This window comes from Oreochromis aureus, linkage group 14 (genome assembly GCF_013358895.1).
Source record: "Oreochromis aureus strain Israel breed Guangdong linkage group 14, ZZ_aureus, whole genome shotgun sequence".
Classification (NCBI taxonomy): domain Eukaryota; kingdom Metazoa; phylum Chordata; class Actinopteri; order Cichliformes; family Cichlidae; genus Oreochromis; species Oreochromis aureus.
In genome coordinates, this window is record NC_052955.1 from 9,779,018 (window position 1) to 9,799,071 (window position 20,054).

At 38.4% G+C, this 20,054-nt stretch overlaps 1 protein-coding gene across 1 annotated transcript in view; it reads right to left on the bottom strand.

Annotated features, from left to right (window-relative positions):
- b3glcta (beta 3-glucosyltransferase a) overlaps nucleotides 1–20,054 on the bottom strand; it is a 71,507-nt gene that overhangs the window by 25,203 nt on the left and 26,250 nt on the right. Inside the window, exons 3-4 of the mRNA XM_031727770.2 lie at nucleotides 18,788–18,827; nucleotides 8,372–8,481 (exon numbers count right to left, since the gene is read on the bottom strand). Coding sequence (XP_031583630.2) covers nucleotides 8,372–8,481; nucleotides 18,788–18,827 — 150 coding nt within the window. The remainder of the gene's footprint in view (nucleotides 1–8,371; nucleotides 8,482–18,787; nucleotides 18,828–20,054) is intronic.

The following is a 20,054-nucleotide window of genomic DNA, read 5'->3' on the forward strand; positions in this document are numbered from 1 at the left end:
GCTCTTGTTTGGATATTGGCTGCCTTTTGTTCTATTCTCTTTTAAGATGATCCCACGCTGCTTCAATAATAATGAGGTCTGGGCTCTGGGGAGGCCAGTCCATGATTGATAGGTTTCCATTGTGTAGTTTTTTTTGTACTTATCGGCAGCGCGTTGTGCATGTCATGCTGAAAAATTGTGTCAAAAAGTTGCCAATCAGATGCTTTCCACATGGTCTTGTATGGTGGATCGAAATTTGATTTCTGTTTTTACAGTTATTTGTGTTTATAATTCCAACAATTACAAACCCCATCACCACTGGATGAAATGCACTCCCAGATGCCCTTAGACACTCACTTTTGTACATCTTTCTTCACATTCATATTCTCTTCATATTAATGACAATTTGAACCAAAAATTTCACTTTTTTCCATTGAGACATTTCGGCAAACAGCAGATGGATCAACTGACAGGTCAGACTTATCTCTCAGGTCCCGTAAAAGGTGTTTGGTGGATTTTTTCCTATTTCTTAAGGGCATGACTTTCAGGTACCATTCATCTGATGTAGTTAATTTTTTAGATCTTCCACTTCTTCTTTAAAAAAAAAGGCACACTACATTATATGCCAAATTTTTAGCTAATACCTTTTTCAGGATCACCTTATTGGTGCAAAAATACAATTTTTTGCCTGTCAAACTGTATTATCTTTGGTATTTTTCATAGATTCAGCCAAAGAAATGGGAACAAATGTGTTTTTGGCACAGGCTGCAAGTAACAAAATGCCTAAAAATACTATTTCAAATTGGCTCTTTGCTAAGTTGTCTGTTATGTGTAGAAACAACATGAGTGGCTTTTTTATGTCTAAATGATTCATAGGTCAGCATTAAGTGGATTAACGAAAAAAAGAAAATGGTCAGGTACAAGGAGTGGACTGAAAATAAATGAAAAAGCATCCAATGTCCAAAGACAAACTTTGAATACCTTCAAAAAGCCCTGAGAACTCTTGCTTAAGACCAATTACAAGAAAGTCTAGCTCCTTAGACGCTAAACATGAAAAACTGAACTGTGCATTACCAGCTTTCCATAATACTGTACTGTGTACAATTCTGCAAATCAGACTGGTATATTTTACTGTTCTGCACAGCACAGCTACTGTTTACTATTAATTTCAGTAAATCAATAAGTAAGTCAATGATTTCACAAAAGTATTGTCACTTTGATGAATGCATTTGTTAAACTACTCTGTTTATAATTGGGTTTTTCAAGTATCTGGATTGTGTTGCACATGTAAAACCTCTCATCATATTTTCATGAATCTGGATATGCTCATTAGAATATTCCAAATGAAATCATCATGCTGAAGCACGTAAACGAACATCAAGTTTTCCCAACAACGATGGTGAGAAATCAGGATATTTCTGTCTTTTGAGATGGTCACTGTATCAGATCAGTTGATTGTGGCATTAGAAAAAACATGACGAAAAAACTATAAAACTAAGTCCAGAGCTGCTGCTGCTGCTGCTACTTCCTGTCCTTACACTAAAATATATACTTTGATAAGAAAGAAATAAACAAGAACAGGATATTTCAGGATGCGTAGAGTGCCTACAATCCCTTCTAAATAAAAATTTCCTTTTGAGTGGCCAGAGCTGAGAAATTGTGTGAGGATTGTCTGAGAGAGCCAATGTTTCATTTCACACTGTGAGGAAAACAAAGCAGCAGAGCGTAAGACCCCGTGGTTCATTACAGCATGGTCCACTCATCATGCAGGAAGTCAGGGAGAACAGTCTCCTCTGAGTCGTTCTGTCTAGCAGCAGCATGTTTGATTTAGCTGATGAGACCGACACTGTGTATACATATTAATCCTTATTAGTCAGCTGAGGTTTATTATCTCTAACCAAATTACACAAGTGTACTCTTAAAACGATCACACGTCTGACATCTGCCATGTTTTATTAAACAGTTCTCTACTTGACATTTACACCATTGTTGTTCCATGAAAAAATAAAGGGGAAAAATAAAATCAAAGATGCATCATCTTCAGATAATAATGCAAATTCAAAACGAGGGCTTTTTCTTCAAAGAGCTATCGACATTCTTTTGATAAAAGAGGCATTCAAGAAGACCAGACATAGTTTTATAGCAGTTGGGCGCGAGCTGCAAACTGCTAATCAACAGATAAGAGTCAGTCCTCACGAGGACATGAACAGGACACTGATTGCTTGCTGACTAGGAAGATAATGGGGGTCAGTGGGACCTGGCTGTAATACAGTCATAGGAAGCTTTAACCAATAAGGGCTGGAGAAAAGAAAAAAGATCCAGCAGCCACCTGTAAAAATAAGGACTGCAGTTGAAAAGAAAATCCATTTTTCATACGAACAAATTTTCATCACTGTGGCTTCTTATACGCATGAATTGCTATTACAGTGATGAACAGGAAAGCATTAAAAAACATGCATATTACACTACTGCTGGTAAAGGTTTTAGTTTAATCGCATTTTGCTGTAGTCTCAGCGCGTCTCTGTGGATATAAGCATTGGCTAAATGACAAAAACACTATAAATGTAATGTGAATTTTCCCAGAAGGCAGAATGTCAGACTGTAGGAACATGGGCTGTGAACCGACACAGAATGCACAAGTTCCTGTGTGTAAATCAGTGCAACACAACCTTTAGGAGTCCAATGAGGATAAAACAGAAATATCAGAAAGTTTCCAGTTAACTGACCCTGAAACTTCACATAATTAGATAAACAGTGTCAGCTTTTAATTATTTAATTATCTAAAACAACATTTTGCCTACATCCAAACGTCATTACCAAAACGATCCAAGGTTATCTCTTCTGCATTATCATTGCTGTGTTTTTGTGTCTCAAAAAATGATTTATAGATATTTTCATGACATTTAATTTTCTGTTCCACAGAACTGTATACATGTAAAATAACAATAAATAGCAAAAGTACAATCTTAGCAAGTCTCTTTGGCTTTGATGGCTTTCTTTCACTGTTTCTATAACACCCTGTAAGACTGTTAGAATTATAAGAATTTCTGTGATGTGCCTCGGAGGTGTGACTGTAGACATAGACAGCTGGTTATAACTTATGTTTGGCTTTGGATGATAGGCTGGCAGACAGTAATATCAATTGGAGTTTACATTTTATCCATGCTATTCGAACACCTTTTCTGCTTTTGTTTCGGCATATTTTTATTCTGACAGCAATTCAACAAAACAGGATCCTGCAAAACAGAAGCAGCTTTCACAAAAACTGCCACTTGATGATTTTAGGAGCTATTCTAAATGAAAATATTTTAATATGTTAACTGAACTTGGACCTCAGTCATACAGGCGAGAGCTCTCTTGGTGATCATTTAGTAACTACTCATGGTGAGGGACAAATGTGTACTCCCTAACAGAAATGTGTATACTTTATCACTGGTTGATGAGAGGGTTCCTCCAGATTGCTGGTAATTGGACTGCTCAATGGTAAATGGACTGGTTCTTATACAGTGGTCCCTCGCTATAACGCGGTTCACCTTTCGCGGCCTCGCTGTTTCGCAGATTTTTTGTGTGTGCAATTGTGCATGCTTTTTTTCAGCGCATTGTGTTCTGCGTCCTGATTGGCTGTAGATCATTGTCTATCAATCTCATGCTGTGTCTCCTGTCCAGTACAGAATGCGTCCAGTTTGTCAAATTTACATAAATCTTCGATCGCTAGCAGTGTGACTCTGAAGTGCTGTACTGTATGTTTGTAAGTTTCTCCCCAACAAACAACAATGTTGACGAAATGTTTTGCACCATCAAAGACACCTGCAGGTGCCTTTGGTTTCATTCTATAATACTGGACTTATTTTTCTACGAAGGTTTGAACGCGAGCGTTTAAACAAGAGAGAAAAGTGTGAAAATGTTCATGCCTGTCTGAGAAAAGTATATAAAGTGTGTAGTGAAGGGTTTTACAGCCTTAAAACATCTATAGTAATTGTAAAAAATAAAGTTGGCTACTTTGCGGACTTCACCTATTGTGGGTTATTTTTAGAACGTAATCCGCGCGATAAACGAGGGACCAACTGTATAGTGCTTTTCTAATCTTACCTAGCACTCAAAGCTACCTAGTACATGTGAAACTGGTCTCAAAGAGGTATATGATGCTGCACCGAAAAGCTCCTGTTTTATACAAACTACTGGTGCTACAGTCACCAGTAGTTTGCAGATAAGTTGGCATCTTTTATACAAACACGATGCAAACTGGAATTAGAGAATGTTCACCTTCAAAGTAAAACTTGCATCTTCTGAATTGTTTTGGCTGTAGTGGTATGGCACAGCTGTTACTCTGAAGGCCAGTCAAAGTGTGTTTATGTTACACTCAGGGATGTAATGAGTTGAAATGGTGAGTGTTTGCAGACAAGTCAGCATCTTCCTAACAAACTACAGGGGACCGCAGCAATTCACTAGTGACAAAAGAGATTTCTGGTGCAGTTCTTTGCAAACGATTTCCCCTGTGGACAGTGAGCAAAATTCCAACCTTCACTCGCTGCCAGTCAGTCAGGAAATACACATGTTGCCATAGGCACTGGTCAGACTCTAGGGGTGTGTGACTGAGGCCTTACTTGGATGACTACTGTAGATACCTTATTAAGCTATGTTTAAGTCTGTCTGTTTATAGACATGAACATAAAAACAAAAGAGTGAAAAATGTAAATTCTGATTCATATCGGAACAAAAGTTTAGCTGACTTTTTTTGCTGTGAGATCTTGGTGGATGGATGGGTGTCTCAGCTGAAGAACGGCAGGGTGATTTAAAGAAATCCCCTGTCAATGGGTCAACACAGCTCCAAGTTTTTATTATGGAGCAAACCAGTGCTCCTTCCTTTCCTTGCTCCTAACAGTGGTTATTGGTAATTGCTTTCATCACTGCCGCTATCACTCCCTGTCATTAACCAACTACTCAAAGATGATTGTGCCTGGATTTATCCAAACCTAAACTATAGCAGCTTCAGATAAGAAAATGGTAAATGGCCTGTATTTGTATAGCGCTTTAGTAGTCCCTATGGACTATGGACCCCAAAGCGCTTTACACTACATTCAGTCATCCACCCATTCACACACATATTCACACACCGGTGATGGCAAGCTACATTGTAGCCACAGCCACCCTGGGGCGCACTGACAGAGGCGAGGCTGCCGGACACTGGCGCCACCGGGCCCTCTGACTACCACCAGTAGGCAGCGGGTGAAGTGTCTTGCCCAAGGACACAACGACTGTCGGACCCGGGGCTCAAACCGGCAACCTTCCGATTACAAGACGAACTGCCAACTCTTGAGCCACGATCGCCCACAAGAAAATGTTTTTTTTCCATTAAAAATAAGAGATTTGTCGCAGTGAAGTAATTTTGCTTTGTCAATTTTGGCATTCAATTAAAAGGAATTTAAAAAGCTGTGCCATTACAGATACAGATGTTCTTTTGTTGTTTCATTTAGTGGACTTATTAAATGAGAATTATTTTGCTTATTACAATTAAAATTAAAGGCACTAGCAAAAGACTACAACATTTTATTAAGTCATGGAATTAAAAACTGAACACGGTAAAGGTAAACAATGAAATAAAAGGTTTTATTGAAAAAAAATATACATATAAGAGAAAAATTGTTGTTTCCATTGTCCTCTCTCCCTCTTTTTGGATTTGCAGTTTTTCTATCTGACATTTCACACTTTATAAATTCTACTAGATTTTAATTTTGGGTTAAATCATGTTTCATACAGACCCACATTAAATTTTAACGTGTTAACGTGTTGAATGTGCAGCCTTTGTGTAGCAGCAGCATTCACTCTCCTTTGAGCTTTTTTTTTTGTGCATTTCAATCAAAATTCTGATTTATCACAAATCTTATAACTCTTTAAAAAGCTGTTAAGCCTTTACTGATGTCTCATCAAGAAGATGCCGGCTCTGAAATTAGTTTGCGTAATTGCATGCAACAGATGCTAAAATGCCAGTCATCTCTGAGATCACAAATGCAAACAGAACATGATGTGGCAAGTCTGTCTCGTCTCATAAAACTTGATGTGGATTAGTGTAACTAAATCTCATCGTGACAAGTCTTGTCGTCTTGCATAAACTGAGGCCACTGTTTATTACAGCAAACATGGAATCATATTTTTAAAGCGTACCAGTTATCAAACCATGCAATAAAAAATCTGACCTATAAAAATTTAATTAGACATTAACTCTAATTTCTTATTTTTGGACTTTGTAATTCTTGTGGTGTAGTGTGCGCCTTTGGGGTTGTTTTCACACAAAGATGAGACAAAAAAGAAGACAATACTGGCTCCAGTAATTTTCAAGGGAAGGGTTTAAGGGTTTAAAGTTGTTGCTGAAAAACTGATTGGTTTTTTAAAATGGGAACAGACTTTTTTGAAACGCTTCAGTTGGGTTTTAGAGTAAACCAAAGCACAGACACTACACTCCTTAGAGTGATGATTGCCAGTGATGCTGGAAAATATTTATTGGAATGTCTTTAACAATGTTAAAGACATTTCAATAAATGCCTTTAAAATGTATTATTATTTGGCATTTCTGGTCCACTTTTAGAGTGATTTTATTCTTATTTACAGGATAGGTTTTTTAGTGTAAAACCTGGCAATTCATGGTTATCCTCTATAAAAACGACCCATGGAGTACCTCAGGGGTCTGTCCTTGGACCTTTTTTTGTTCTCTGTACATGTCACCCTTGAGGCATGCCATCTGTAGATATAGTGTGAATTTCCACTTCGGTGCAGATGACATGCAGCTGCACATCTCTTTTAACCCCAATGACATTCATCAACTCAACATACTTTATCCATGATCAAATGCTGGATGGCACAGAACCTCTTTTAATAAATATAAATAAGACTGATGTAATCTTTATGTGAATCTTTATTTAGTGGTCCTGATGGAGGGCAAGCATATACGACAACACATCATCTTTGGGTGTTTGTCCATGAATTTTGGCCAATATTTTAAAAATCTTGCGACAAAGCTCCTTGGCTTGAACAGGCATGTCAACTCTATTGTCTCCTCATTCCTTATGGAACTCAGGAGACTTACCAATATCAGTTCAATTTCTAAAACTCCTTATACACATGTTTGGGTCAACAAACTACAACATATTTAAGATATTTAAGATCTTCTGGCCACAATCTGAGGTCCTTGACCAAGGCCCTGCTAGCCATCTCAACTCTCAGCTGAGGACGAAGGGTGACCAGGCTTTTCTGATAGGACACCCACTCTCTGGAACAACTTCCCTAAGGAGATCAAATTGACAAACTCCCTGTCTCTTAAAGACATGTTTTTAGAAGTGGGCTTTCTCACTGCTTCCAGTTTGAGCTAATTTTATATCATCTATCCATCTGTCCATCCGTTCACCCATCCATTTTCTTACACTTATCCACTTTTGCTGTTTTCATTTAGAATTTAATTTTTGTGTCTTAATTGTCTCGTGCTGTAAGGCTTCCCTCCATGTATAAATTTCTTCTTAAATGTTTTGTTACATCTAGCTTGTATTGTTTATTAGTTTATTTATTTATATTACTGTGGCAACACGAAACAGAAAAAAATGACTTGCTCTAAATTTGGCACAGTTAGTCAATACTGTGGATACAAGATACATAGCACTGAGCAGGAGACTGAGACAATATTGTTTCCAACTCAGTGACCAATCCAAGAATATTGAGGAAGAAAAAAATTCTTTCAATAGAATAAACACAGCGAGTGACTGCGTCCTCTAATTGAATGTAATATTGTTGTTAGCAACACCGCATTGGCTATTTAACTGAATAGATTATATCATACATTGCACTACGTTAAATCTGCTCTGAATAGATTTGAAGAAAAAAAGCCAGGCTGACATAATGCTGATGTTCTTACTGGGAGTTTACAAACCCCTTAAAATGCTGAAAACAAACAAACAAACAAACTTTTGATGATGATTATTAAGTATGTAGTGGTCACAGTGATACATGTGAAAATCAGACAACTCACTGGATTTCAATAACAAATAAAATATTAAAAGCACATGAGAAACTATTTCAAACGACACTTTCATACTTCTAATTTAAAAGTACTTTACAAGTTAATCTGGAACTACCATGAATTACTAATATTTATTATTTGATCTGATGAGCAATGAGTAACGTCGCAACTAGTAAACACTTAGCAAAGTGTTTATGTTTAAACCCTTTAGTGTGTAGATTTTAAATGAAAAATGGATTTAACTGAATTTAATGACACCCTGCAGCAACATAAACAGAAAGAACTCATATTCAGATGAGACTGATGCTGAAAGCTGATGTCACGATCAACACATATTTATACTAAAATGTACCACCATAGGAAAAACGCGTGCACGTTGAATCTTACCTCCGTAAAACCGCGTGCCTGCTTGAGCAAATCCTCTCTCCGTCTTTCTGCCTGCCTCACATGGAAGGTGTTGCTTTGACTCTGGATGACGAACACTATCTCCCGCAGGTCTGGAGGACCACAAAGGACAAAAATGTGTGACAGCTCACATACTGTGAAAAAGGATCATGGCAATCGATGACCTTCTGCAAGCAAGGCAAGATAAGAGCCACAGCCTGAATAACAGAGGTGACTTTTGCTAATATCCATTACTGGCCTGGTGATAATAACCAGGACATCAAGAGCTTAATTGGCTTGGGGAGAGAGTATGTAAATGTCACATCCCAGACTGTTTTAGTTAATAAAAGATTAGCAGTCAGAAGTCTTTCTCTGAGGTGCTGTAACACCCAAAGGTTGACACAGCCCAGCTGTTCATTTCTAGCTGGCTTACACAACTGCAAAATCAGTAGAAATAAGTATTGTTCCAACGATGTTAAGGCCAAGGTTGAGAGAAAGTGATTAGCTCAATAATGTCCATTTGAAATCTGCTAATAGAAGCTATAGAATAGACTGCTGACAACACCTTTAGATTCTACCTTTGTTGTTGACCCAGCTAGCTGCCGTTCCTCTTCATGTGAAATCTATTTACAGGCTAGTAATAGTGACACAGCTCAGTGAAGAATGACATTGGCTACACAAACAAGTCCATATAAAGCCTGTGGCTCTCACGACCACTACAATCAAACTGAGACCAAAGGACCAGAGGCAGGGAATAAAAAAAACCCCTAAAAAAAACCTGTCATTTTGTCCAGCTCTGTACAATTACAGCTGACAACTCCTAAATCCTGTAAGCTGTCCATCACATCAAATAGAGTCTGCAGCACCTGGCTGGAATGACTGTTACAACTCAAAAGCTTCTCAAGGATTTAAAGCTCAGAGGTAGGTGAAGTAAGAAGGAGAAACAGGGGAGGTGTAAGAGTTATGACTGGCACCTCAGAAACTTTGGACGTGCAGGGCTCTTGTGTACACTTTTACTTATTATGAGCTCAAACAAACAGCACAGTCTGTGCCAAATAATTCTAACGTGCTTTATCCGTTTCCATTAGTTACTTATTTAAACAGTCATAGAGAATACACTGCATCTTGAATTCTAATTACCAGCAGGAATTCTCCAACGATGCTTTCCCACATTTGTTGAGAAAGTGTATTTTTTTAGTCTTTCAAAACAAATAAGTAGCAGTCACCGCTGACAGGTCTACAGTCTTCCCTTCGGAACAGTTGTGCGAGGAAAAAAGGAGAATGGCGAGTGCTGACATTGGCAGGATTAGATGGATTGCCTCCACCTCAATTACACTACTTGAACCTATTCCCATACTGAGTTTGGATATTAGCATCGGGGTCAGGGACAGACACTATGTCAGAGTACAGTATCTGTGTCAAATCTTTTTAATTAAGTGTTGGTGGGTGTGTCGCTGCTTTGCTCAGCTCATAACAAAGATCCCATTCATCCTGGAGCCCTAGTAATGGGGGAGATTACTTGCTAAATCTCAGCATGTCCATCTCCCAACAGATCTAACCTCAACTGAGCTGAGCTTACATAGTGAATACCCTTACACCACCTCTAAATGTCCTTCTGCTGAGTTCGCTAAATGAATGTGCGCGTACGTGCGTGCGCATATGGTTTCACATAAAGCAGTGCATTTTAAAGCCCCAAGTGAGGTACCAGTCTCTTGATACTGCACAGTACAGCAATAATACCAGCTGCAGGAGACTAACAGCAAAATCAGATAAGCAGTTTGCCAATCCCTCATTGTGTAGATAACACGTACCCTACGTCAAAGCAAAGGAGAATGAGGGGTAAAAAAAGAAACTAATTAAAACTGAATTCACTGCTCTCGAGTCCACACTAATGGGTTTCGATTAATCATCAAACAATGGAGAGAAAAGGGGAAGAGGAAAAATCCTATAATAGTACCCCTCTTCCTTCATCTCTTTTTTTCTCCGTCCTTCTCCTTTCAGGTAAAAATCACCTTTGTATACTCTCTCGATACAATCGATACATCTACCTTTACGTAATTATAGGACCGAGATCTAAAACAATGCCTTCAGAGCCAGCACTTTTCACTGTGCAGGCAAGATTATACAGTGATGCCTCTAGGCTTAGATCTATATAGATTCAACTTGAGAAGAAGTTACACGTTTGGTAAATGCACTGTGTGTGGTTTGTGTTTGGGGGTTTGCGGCTAGGTTGAGGTGGCTGGCGTGATCGCTCACATGTACGATTTCTAATTGATTGCTATATTGTTGCTGGGCAATTGTGCCAAGAGAGTGTAAGTGCTGGAGATGGTTGTTAGTTGTTGTGCTATCTGGCAAATGGGAGGTATTTTTAGGCCCTATTACAGCAGGAATGTCTGACTGTTTCAAGGACAAAAAAAAAAAAAAAAGCTCGGCATGATTTTACCATTCTTACTCCTTCACAGCGTCCTGCAAAGTTAAAAAGCATCCAAGTAGCCCAGTTTTCCTCTTTCCTTTCCTTCACATGTAATGCAGTTTTACACTATATAAATTAAGTACCAAGCCTGCTTTTTTTTTTTAAACAGTTTCTAGTGTGTTTAGATAGGATGTCAGATGTTTTCTTGGGTGTTTTTGGTCATGGTCGTAGCTTTCAGAGTGACTACGGAAGTTTGACAAGTTGCATTTAATGGTTGTTTGGATGTGCTGCTTTCACAGCTGTCACAGAAAAAGTACTATTAATCTTAGCAGTAGTAGCTGTATTAATAGCAGAATTTCCAGAGGTGAAAGTATGCAATCAATTCATCCATTTAATAATAGGCCCAAGATGTGACGTTGCACCCTGGTGCGAAACACACAACACAGTGCTTTTTCCTGCAGTTAAATTAAATTATCAAAGGATCCCTCTTGGCTGAAAATAATATGCCTTGAATGAAAGAGATTGAAGGTTCCTGAGGAGATGAAGCCAATGCCCTAGTCCCCTCAGTGCAGATGATTTTATTTTGCCAGGTCGATGGAACTAGAAAGCAGTATTCGTTTATCTCCCCTCGTTCAGCATTCCACAGAGGCAACTCCATAGAAAAAAAAAAGAAAAAAAAGGACTGTATCAGCCTTGAAATATATTGGATGAAATGAAACACTGGAGAATTCTGCCTCCTTCTCTCTCTCTCTGATCTGATGCTTTTCTCAATTCATGAAACCACTCTTTAAAGGCCATCACCATCTGATCTGTGGAAAACTCCACAGGGAGGCTTCGAGTCTCGTGTGTACTCACTGCTTCAGCATCTCTGCGCATAAGAGGGTATGATCAGGCTGATTAAAGAATCAAGGCTGAAGTGTTTGTATTTCTAGGTATGCACACGGAAAGGAGGGCATAGAGAGAGAGATAGATACACGGCTGTATATAGATCGTGTGCTCTTGTAGTGGCCTGGCCGTGCTGTGTTGTCACCTCACTGACACAAATCAATAGTGACACTTCCTTAGAGCAGGATTGCAGATGTTGCCAAGTGGCAGCGGAGCTGAGAGCACACTGACCTCTAGGCTCTCCTGCAGCTCTGTCATTTCCATCAGTGTCACAGAGCAGGTGTGTGTAGTCAGTGGAACTGTCACAGAAACATTTCATCTCAGCCCCGAGTATTTCCATCTCCTGCACAATCAAATTTAAACACACAAAAAGAGAGTTTAGTCAAAGCTGTGTCCTAGATGTCACACAGCACTTTTATTAACATACAGCGTAGATGTACATGAAGAACAATAAATTATCAAATTAAATGCTAATGCTCCATAAATAAAAGAACACAATGTTGTTTTTTGGGAGAAAATGTAAACTGATGCTGAATAATAACAGATCAGATTTCACAGTGCAATTCTCAACTGACAGCCTGCAATTTGAAATCTCTTAACAGCTCTGCACAGGTGCCATTTATGGTCCTTATACACACAATGTCGGTAATATGTTTGAAGCACAGTTATCACTCCATGAGAGGTAGGTAATGCTCCGACAATCTATCAAGCGGTGCAGCTCCGTAGCTCACCAAAGTCGTACTGAAACATTTTTGACAGATTGCTGTGCGCCGTCTAGCACATGAAAAACTGTTCGCATATCATCAAGCACAACCAGAATTCATACATAATGCTGTTGCGGTCAACTTTTGAAGAAAGATTTCAGGCCGTGGGATGGCGTTAGCGTGGTTAGCTCGCGTGGTTAGCTCGTTAGCGTGGTTAGCATGACAGATTCAGAGCTCTCATTGCCAGCAAGCATAGTCCACGGATGACAGAGGATGTCAATAGCAAAAATCATTTCACATCTTATATCATATATATCGCTCAGAGCAGGCTGTTGTGGGAACAATACCCCTGCCATCCAGCAGCTGATTGCCAGCACATAGTGAGAGAAAGAGGATGTCTGCTCATTTCCATACTCAGTGACTCATCAGCAGCATTGGACTCCCTCCAGACAAGATGGACTCCCCGAGAATCATCTATCTCCCAAAAAATCCCCTCCATCTTTCCCTTCCTCGTGTCCAAAATGCAAGAGACAAAATTCATTCGAGCAAACTGTGTTGCAGTTTTCTGTCCAAACTAACCATGACCACAACACCAACCAGGTCCAGGATTTATTATTCAAGATGAATACACCCTCTCTTTTTTTTTTTTATTCCGTTGAGTTTTAGGAATAAAAATTATTTACCTTCTTGAAAGGTGATAATCTAGTGTGGCAAAGGCCCCTGCTGTAAGTAAAAATGATTTTCTATCACCCTTCTTCCTCTATTAATACAGACTTTTAATTGCCCTGCACAAGATCAATAGAGAGCATGGTGTATTTAACTTTTAGCTTACTGCTGAAAAGGTCAGTATCATAAATATCTCTCAATAAAACACAGGGAGGAAAATGCCAAAGAGGGGAACAACAGAAAGGGAGCGGAATGAGGAAGCAAGCCAGCAGACAAAGATAGGGAGTCACTTGCATTGAAAAACAACAACAACAACAAAAAGACTGGAAAGAAAAGACTGTGCATGAGGTAGAAGCATGATGGGAAAGCCAGGAAAGGAAACAAGGAATCTTTTATAAACATCTCTTCAAGTAGTAAAACAGAAACACACAGAAATTACAACATGTAAAAGGACAGGCTGAAAAAAAGCTGCATCCAACCTGTGATAATCACACTCATTAGAGGTTCTCTGGAGTTCCTGACTCCGTGGACAACTCTGCTAAAGACTAATGAGTGCTGAACTCAATCCTTAAACCTCACTTAGAATCAATAATTCAGGAAGCTCAGGCAATTAACGCTTAACAGATTCCAGGTTTTGCTTATGAATCCCATTCGTTACCCATTAAAGTATCGAATGAGTAGAGAAGGGATTAGATATCACTTTAAAACATTTTTTTTCTAATTTCTGTAAAGCTGAATTTTTGGGAATATGTTTGCTTTCATATCTTATTTGGCAATATATGCCACGACTGATTTTATTTCTCAGGATGGTTGCCTGATTTTTAAATTGCTTTTTAAATTAAATGAAATAAAGCCATCAGCTATGTTCAGGTGTTAGAGCGGGTTTCCCACTAATCGCATGGCTAGAGATTTAATCCCTGGCTTCTCCACAAGTGTCCCTGGGCAAAATACTAAACAGGATGCTCCCGGTGGCTGGTGAGCACCTTGCATGACAACTGCACCTCCATTGTAAGTATGTGGAAAAGTGAACGAGACACAAAGCAGCAAAGCAAAGCAGTTTGAGTACTTCTAAGAAGAAAAGACCTATAAGTGCAAGCCATTTACCATTTGAATAAAGAAAAGACACAGACACAATAGAGCACTGTCACAAGCAAGCAGCAAAGCAGTGTTTGTAGGGAGAAAAGAGAAGGAAAATAAGAAATACTAAAGTCAGAAAAAGGAGTTCAGTCAACATCTTGTGAACATTGATATGCATTCTATCCTCTTGCGTGTCCTCTTGGCCTGGAGGGGCTGGCTCTGAGCCACTGAATAAATATAATATAGCTGCATACGGGACAGTAACACAGCTCTCCTAGGATTAACTACTGCTATAGTGATAATTGGATTTAAATTCTGGCATTTGGGCTTTGTTCTGAAAAAGGAGATGTAGAATAGAGTTAGTATATAACCTCGACTATATAACAGTTTACTTTTAAATCTACATTTAAAACACATCTGCCCTATGCTGGTACATCCCCTGAAAAAAACAATCTAAAGGTTATTTATTTATTATATCAACTTTAAACATCTGGTATGTACCATTTCTCTAAAGTCAAACATTTTAATAAACATCTTGAAAATTAAAGAAATATACTAGAAAAACACACAGATACTGGTGATGACCCAAATAAACAGCAAAGGTACCATTAGACTATATTAATGTAATTAATGATGTCTGTATTAAGGTTTCCATTCTGTTCTTATAATATGCTGCTAATTAATGTGTCCCTAATAGAAGGGAAAAAAAGACAAAAGTTCAAATGAAAAGTTCTATGACTTCTTATGAAGTCAGATGTGCTTTTCTTACTTCTTACTCTCAGTATCCTTTAGAAACGAGCTACAATAATAAATCTTGAAATCATGCCCCAGCAGCCAGCTGCGACACCTCTAATTAACCTCACACATCTCCACTGATGGTATTAAAATTAGCCTAATAGTAAAGTCAGTAATGCATTACTATGGTTTAAGTGGTGACCTGGATAGATTTTAGTCAAAACTGCCTCATTTAGCCATGTATGTAAGTTATAAACACTGCGTTGGATCTACCTAATAAAAGTAAGGCAGAAAAGTTATTCTTGTTCAGATGTTTTACCTCCTGATACTGTATTTCTAAACAGCCCAAACAATGCACGTGATCTTCTTATGAAGTTGTTTAATAGGAGATTTTTTAATGTATTGCTGTTCATAAGTCTGACTTCTCTGCTGTGCCAGTATGCATATAAAACGCACGTTTTATCTATTTGATCTTTTTCCTCTTTGGACTAGCAGTGTGATAGTGAAATGAAATGACTGAATTGATTAAGCTAGACAGATAAAGGACTTACAAGCTTTGGCTTGTTGTGATGTTTAATTTTTTTTTTTTTTTTTCATGCTGAACAATTTTTTTTGACTTCAATACAAACTGATTAAGAGAAGAAAAATAAGATGAGAGACGCAACGCTATTGTAATGTAATACAATAGTCTCATTTCGAAATTTGCTCACTTTTATCGATAAGTTGAAGACACGTCCTCCTGCCGGCATAGATTTATGATGGTACTTTGGAGCTTCAATGAAAGCCCAAACAAAACCTTGGAAATTAATGTGCAGAACACATTTAACCGAGTAAAAAGAAAAAAAAAAATCAGATTCCATTCGGTGATAGCGCAGTGGGAGAGACTTGCAGCCCTGGAAACTGATGGGGAACATGCACATCTAAGCATCTATCTGTATTTAAACAGTTCTATACCCAGTGCATTTAGGTAGGTCACACTCTCAACAATTTAGTTATCTGTTGTTAAGATGTTGCATGCTGCATTTTTTAAAGCACTACTTATTGCACAATATGACCAGCGGGCTCCCACTGTTTTTTTTTGCTCCAACTATGAATATCTGTAGCATGTACATACTGCATATAATGCATTTACTTTATTTAAACTCTGCACCCTGTACTCCCTCTGAAGAAAGATTGCTAAATGAATGACTTCTAATACCCATCAAATGTTACTGGGGCTTTTAAAATAAACAATCCAGTCAGACCTCCTGAAGTTTGCTGTATTGTTAAAACAAAAGGGAGTCTGCCTCTCCTTGATTCATCTTTTACATTCCTGCCCACAAACAACATTCTCTGCAGGCGAGCGTAGCTTTTCTGGTGTGACAAAGGGAATTACTATGGCAGTGCCAGATAGTGTAGCTCCATTTTTCAGATCGCTGTCTGTTTGTATTTCCTTTCTGTGCCGAGGTGCCAAATGAGAGCATTATGAAGTTGCTTTTGTGTGCTTTTGCGTCTGTGGTGACCCAGTTGAATGAACAGGCAGAGGTCCAGAAAGCGGGCTCCAAACTCCTCTGCAGTCTCCCGAAAATCACTCTCAGATGGTGATTGTGCGAGTCCCCTGAAGCATGAAAAGCATGCATGAGATCTTTTTATTTGCTCTACTTATGAAATTCCTGGTTGCTGTCAAGTCGTTGAAGAAAGATGGGACTTTATTTATGAAGTCTGCGAAACTCTCAAGATTAAATTTTCAAGGTAGGCATAAGCAAAACCCATTTTACTATTTTGATTTTGCAGTACTTGCCATTTAAATTTCACACTGTCCAATATTATTCACTTCAGGTTTTATTATTCATGATTTTATCAAGCAATAATGTCAATTCAATTCTTTCACCATACAGCGCTCTTTAAAATTGAACTATATTAAGCAATAGTTCATCCCTTTGGATGTCATTTGGAATTACGGGTTAGTTCTACTGAGCTAGTCTGATCTGAATTATCAAATGCAGTAACATCAAAATACTGTAAATCAAACTGTGAATACAAGAACTCCACTATCAAAGACAGCAATACCTGTATTTATAATTAAGTACATACAAATATGAATACTTTTAGGAATATATGGATGTTTATCATACTCCATTTGCTTATAAAATAAAATGCAGGTCAGTTAATTGTTTACTAATAAAAAATAGAGATTGTAAAGGGAAAAAATCGTGCTTAGACTAAATATGATAACTATTTAGTCTTGTTCCATAACATGGTGCTGTACTATCGCTACTCGGTACTTAAAATAGCCAGTGTTCTCATAGGTGCGATATCATACCGTGCAAAAAATTGGTAGAGACACAAATAACTTTTACTGTGGTAAAGCACACAGTAAACCAGTGCAACAACCTTTTTATTATCTTGTTATTATAATTATAGTGTACATTATTGCAGAGAATGTTCATCAGAGCACAACCTTCAGTGTCTCGGGCTGTTTGGAGTCAAATGTGAAGCCGCCAGGATGAGATGCTGGATTACTGCCTTTGGATTGGGGAAGAGTTGTTTCCCTAAAGAAGCTTTACTATACTGTTTAAAAGTAATGGTATATGGCAGCGTGACCTGGAGAGATATCTTGCTGTGGCTTCAGCAGCAATGCAGGAATTGTACAGGTTAGCAGGAAGGCTAAGCTTTTAATCTTTTAGTTGATCTACACTCACCAATTAACATGTAGCAACTATATTGACATAATAGCATCATGCAACAGTTGCTACAGATTTCCTGGCTTCACATCCATGATGTGAGCCTTCACTTTCACCACATCCCAAAGGTGCTCTGTTGTACTGGGATCTGGTGACTGCGGAGGCCATTTGAGTACACTGTAATGTTCAAGAAACTAGTTTGAGATGATCTGAGTTTTGTGACACGGTAAATATCCTTCTGGAAACAGCCATCAGAAGATGGACACACTGTGCTCATACAGAACTGAGCATGGTCAGTAAAAATAGGCTCAAGTGTTTAATCGATGTCTGGTTTATGCTTGGTTTGATATTCAGCAAGTCTTTTTCACCATGTCTACATGCCTACATATAGACAAATAGGTCACCTTGAGATTGACTGATTAGATTTGTTCTATTGAGCAGTTGAAAAGATATACCTAACAAAGTGCCCAGTGAGTGTATGTTCCCATCCTATCCTGCTCTCATGAGCTCGAGGTAGTTTCTGAAAGAGTGAGATCAAGCAGACAAAATTTGTGCTAGCTGTGCTAAGGCTTAGAGATAGGGTGAGGAGCTTGTACATGCAGATGGAGCTCAGAGTAAATCTGTTGCAAGACCCAGACTTCACAGGATTTTATATATCTCATCTCACCCCAATGTTCCTAGGAAGTAGGATGTCTGAAACCCCTTGTATAGCCTCTACAACCAGGACCCAGCCTCAGATAAGTGGTAGAAAACAAATGGAACAATGGGGTGTAATGAATGGATGAAAAAACCCCATCAGGCTAAAAGTAAATAAGTTATAATTCTACAGTTGCGTCTATAAGATTGAATCTATATTTGTTGACATATTGTCAACTAGTAAAATGACCTTTGAGGTCCAAAATAAGTTCCAGTCAGATCTGGAACTAAATCATTTGTATTTTTTAATTAAGCATTTGAAATTACTGTAAAGTGGTACACATAGTATATGTTGACTAATTTTCTTTGTGTCCTTAGCTGTATCTACAGCAGATAAGGACACACTCTTTAAGCCTATGCTCTCTTGTCTGAGCACTGCAAGTACTGGATAATGTGATTCAGGTTTTCAGTTCCCTCCTAAACACTAATTTGTTATTTTCCAGTTTCCTTCTGCTTTTAAGTGTTTTATTAGCAAACCACACACACACACAGAATATTAAAAATTATACACGCTCCACAAACACACAAGTTTTTTTTTTTACCTTCCATTTTTACTTCTAATTAGGAATAAAAGACTTACCCAGCTGATTGTTGTGAATGACGTGCAAATCATCCTGGCTCTGAAAAGACAGAGAGACTTTTTAATAATTCAAATTGCAGTCTTCAAATAATGACCTACATACATTCACTTCTTTGTTTTAACATATTATGTAAAAAGTGTCAAAATATGAATTGTGTGAAAATCTTTTTTTTTTTTTGCAAAATACCCCATTTCCTCTCGCTAATCACTAATTAAGACTTAGTGATACTAAATATGGAATCCCCTACAGGATATTTGGAAATATAATGGGCGACACCCCACGTCATTAGCCCATCCTAATTGTGTGGGTTTTGTGCCTGCAGCATTAAGCTCTGTGCATGAGGCTCAATTAAGGCATTCTGCACTGTTCCACCTCCAGAGCTGTCAGCACTGGCTGCAGACCATGGAAGGATGAGTAAATCAATCACAAGCCAGGGAAACTTTGAAGAGCTGTCTTTCACCTCTATCTTTCAGAGGAAATTTTTCAGTCTTGGGGAAGACGGCATGAATGTCTGAGTTCTGCCTGTTTCCAGAACTCTAGACCGAGAGCTGCAGAGTATTAATAGATAATGACAAACCAAACCCTTTTTTGATTTATGACTTCCTCTAGACTAACAATCATTTCACTGGCAAGCTGTTGCAGCCTTCAGATAGCTTAACTAAGTCATAAATTCACTCTGGGTGGGTGTGGTACAGCGGTTACAGGGAATCACAGTAGTTTGGTGGCATTTGCAAGAAGCAGGCTACATATAAATGTGCTCTCTCAGCACATTTACAAACTAACAATTTCTAGATTAGAGAACAGCCCATTAATTTACCCACTTTCCACCTGAACACCTTCCTATAACTGTCATGAGTACACATCATTTATTTTTGTGGTATGCACGTTTCCTGCACTTCCCCTCTGTTAATTGATCAAATCTCGAAATTGAGCATTTGACATGAGATGCAGTAAACTAAAAAAAAAAGCTGGCATCCATAACGCCATTAACACAGCAGTGATTTGTGCATGTGTGATGCTCTCTGTCTTCTCCTATTTTTTCAGGTGATCAGAGTTAGAGGCAATATATGCACAGGCAGACAAGATCATATCAGGGTGATTTGATTCAGTGGGTACATCAGCTTAATTGGACTCAGTAGCATTAGTCATGCCCACAAGGCTTCTGTCTCATCTTATCAGACATTACTCGTTTGAAATCATTTCGTTAGCTGAAGAGAGAAGGCACCTAAGGAAAAAAAAAAACATCTCATAAGCCAGGAGAATCTG